Source organism: Amblyomma americanum, chromosome 4, assembly GCF_052857255.1.
Source record: "Amblyomma americanum isolate KBUSLIRL-KWMA chromosome 4, ASM5285725v1, whole genome shotgun sequence".
Classification (NCBI taxonomy): domain Eukaryota; kingdom Metazoa; phylum Arthropoda; class Arachnida; order Ixodida; family Ixodidae; genus Amblyomma; species Amblyomma americanum.
In genome coordinates, this window is record NC_135500.1 from 18,459,302 (window position 1) to 18,462,264 (window position 2,963).

The following is a 2,963-nucleotide window of genomic DNA, read 5'->3' on the forward strand; positions in this document are numbered from 1 at the left end:
AACCTTGCTGATAATTGGCTGATTCCGCGTTCGGCATCTCGCGGTGTCGTCATTTTGATTTAAAGATCTCAAAATTGAGGCTGTTTTTGAGAGCGATCTGTAATACCGCCCCTGATCGGTGGCTAAAATCAAGACAAGAGAACATTTCAGAAGTCATGCCTAGGTGGCTTGAACCACCGCCCGATTTAAAGGGTTCAGCCTTATCCATCCATTCATCCATCCATCCGATAGGAGACACCACGAAATTTCGCAACGGGATAGGTAGTCGCTGCAGCAGATGGCGCTTTGATGTCAGGGTTGAAGCAAACCCCACGAAATCCCGTAATGTGATGAGTAAGAGCTAACGCTCTTAAGAAAAAAAATCAACATTACAGCAAAGAGCAGAAATAGATCAAGCAGTGTTAACTGCCTAAGAATTCTGTGGTATTATCAAGTACGCGTGATGTTATCAAGCACGCAGGCTGATGTATAGCTTGAGCCAAGACTGTTTCACACGTGCCGCGTATCATGCCAGTCATGTGTCATGTGACCTTTGCGGTCTTTATAAGCCAGCAACACCCAGCAATAAACGTTCTTTGTTCTGCCACTACCCACCGGCTACGTTCCGTTACTTCAGTGGCGACGAGGATGGGATAGCTGCACGATGGCAGCCAGGCCACCCGAGTTCGACGATACGACAGGTAGCTGGAGCAGTTACCGTGTTCGTTTGGAGGCCTTTTTTGATGGCCACGACATCACAGATCCGGGAAAAAAGCGTGCGCTTCTGGTGTCGGCCCTGAGCGACAAAGTGGTTCGTGTGCTTCAGGGCCAGTGCCAGTCGGAATCGGTGAGCAGCTTGAGCTACGAAGTCGTCATACAGCACCTGGACAACCACTTCGATCCAAAAGCCAATGAGATTGCAGCAAGCTACGCATTCTTTATGCGGAACCAAGCGGAAGGCGGAAAGGTGCGGGACTACATCACCGACTTGAGACCTCTCGCAAAGGACTGCAGTTTCGAAAAGTTTTTGGACCGCATGCTGCGGGATCGGATTGTCTGCGGAATCCGTGATAAACAAGCTCGACGGCACATGCTGTCGCAGCAGAAGTTAAGCCTGGCGGAGGTAGAAGCGTTTGCTCGAGCAGCGGAAACCGCAGAAACGAATGTCCGGGCACTGCAAGAGAGGAGCTTCAACGACAACGGTGCTGCCAACTTCGTACAGAAGCACAGGAGGAATCTGCAGAAGTCCGGACGCGGGCATGGATCCATGACAGAGTCCACGCAGTGCGGAAGGTGTGGCTCGAACTATGGTTCGGAAGTGTGCAGACACAAGAAAGCGACGTGTCACAAGTGCGGCATGAAGGGTCACCTGGCAAGGATGTGCTCCAGCGGCCGCACTAACCCCTCAGGCACTTTTGCGGTGAAGGAGCTAGACGGCAGTGACGGAAGTAGTGTGGATATTCTCTACGCTTTGGAGGCTCACAACAACAGTAGGAACAGTAGGAACAGTAGGCGCTTGCTGGTAGATATAGGGTCCACTATCAGCGTCATTCCAAGAAGGGTATTCGATAATAACCGCGAATGGTGGCCGCCACTGGAGAAGACTTCACTGCGCCTGACGTGCTTCCTGGGGCGGCTGCCGGTTCTTGGCCGAGTAGCCATGAAAGTCGAATGCAGTAACACGCAAGTGGACAGCTCGCTGGTTGTAGTGGATTGCAACGGGCCTCTTTTGTGCGGCCAGAACACCATACAGGCCTTCCGTAAGGCTGGCATGGCACTACTGGAAGAATGCGCGTCGCAGAACATACATCTAGTACACGGTGACGCCACGACGGCGAAACTTTTGACGGAATTTCCAGAAGTTTTAGAGCAGAGTTTGGGTTGGATTTTGGCCTGTGCTGGAAGAAGATGTCGCCAGCGAGATAAGATCCCGGTCACTGCGGCCAGTTTTCTACAAACATCTATGTGTTTATCCCAACTTAAGTTCGAAGAAAACGTAATCCCGAGAATTCTATGTTCATTCACTACTTGAACTTCTTGGCCCTGGCATCTGACAGCATGGCATGCTTTGACTATCTTATTTTTAGCTCTAAATATGACTACTTTCGTCTTAGGCTTTATCCTAATGCAATTTAAATTGTACCAGAGGTGTAATTTGTCAAGTATTTGATTACATTTGATAATTAAATCGTCTACATTAGGACCCGAAATTATTATGCTGCGGTCGTCTTTATATATGATAAATTTTACGTTTGAATCAATGTTCACGATATCATTTATAAATATTAAAAAGCAAAGGCCGTAATACACTGCTTTGTGGTACACCGTATTGCACTGGTAAAAAACGGGATTTCTGATTATCTGTGTAAACTGCCTGCTTCCTGTTTTCTAAGTATGACTTTATTAAACCAAGAGGTGTTCCGCGGATGCCACTAAGTGAAAGCTTGTAGATTAAAATATGGTTGAGTCAGTCAAACGCCTTACTAAAATCGATAAACAGGCCGAGAGCGAAAAGGTTTTTTTGAATATTTTGAACAAAAATTTCCTTAAGCGTTAGCAGGGCGGTTTCTGTTGATCGCCCTTTCCGGAAGCCGAATTGGGCGTCACTTATAATATTCTTACAAAAAAAAATTTAGACATGCGAGTGAATATCACCTTCTCTAATCTCTTAGAAAAAACAGGAATGACAGAGACTGGCCTATAATAGCTTGTGTCGTTTCAGTCACCGCCCTTGAATATGACGCTCACCCTACTTTTCTTCATTTCAACAGGATAGACGCCCGTTTCCAGAATCAGGTTAAAAATATTGTAACGAATAGTACACCAAAAGCACTCGGGGACCAAGGAGCTACACAGCCGGTAGAGCGAGCACGAGCAGGAAGATTTTCTTCGTCCTCTGCTTCTATCGCCTGAGTTCCTTTCGTTCTCCTCTTCTATCACCTGTGTCATTGCTCCCTCCCCTGCAGCATCGCCCCGATGCGGCC

The 2,963-nt window shown here is 47.7% G+C and overlaps 1 protein-coding gene across 1 annotated transcript; it reads left to right on the top strand.

Annotated features, from left to right (window-relative positions):
• The first annotated feature begins 643 nt into the window (after positions 1-643).
• LOC144127748 (uncharacterized) lies at positions 644-2,755 on the top strand. Its single transcript, XM_077660646.1, has 2 exons — positions 644-1,739; positions 2,751-2,755. Exons 1-2 carry the CDS (start codon positions 644-646, stop codon positions 2,753-2,755), a joined length of 1,101 nt encoding a protein of 366 aa, XP_077516772.1.
• Positions 2,756-2,963: the final 208 nt, after the last annotated feature.

Excerpts from the sequence above, each read along its gene's own strand:
- LOC144127748 (XM_077660646.1), top strand. The coding sequence starts at position 644 with ATGGCAGCCAGGCCACCCGAGTTCGACGATACGACAGGTAGCTGGAGC.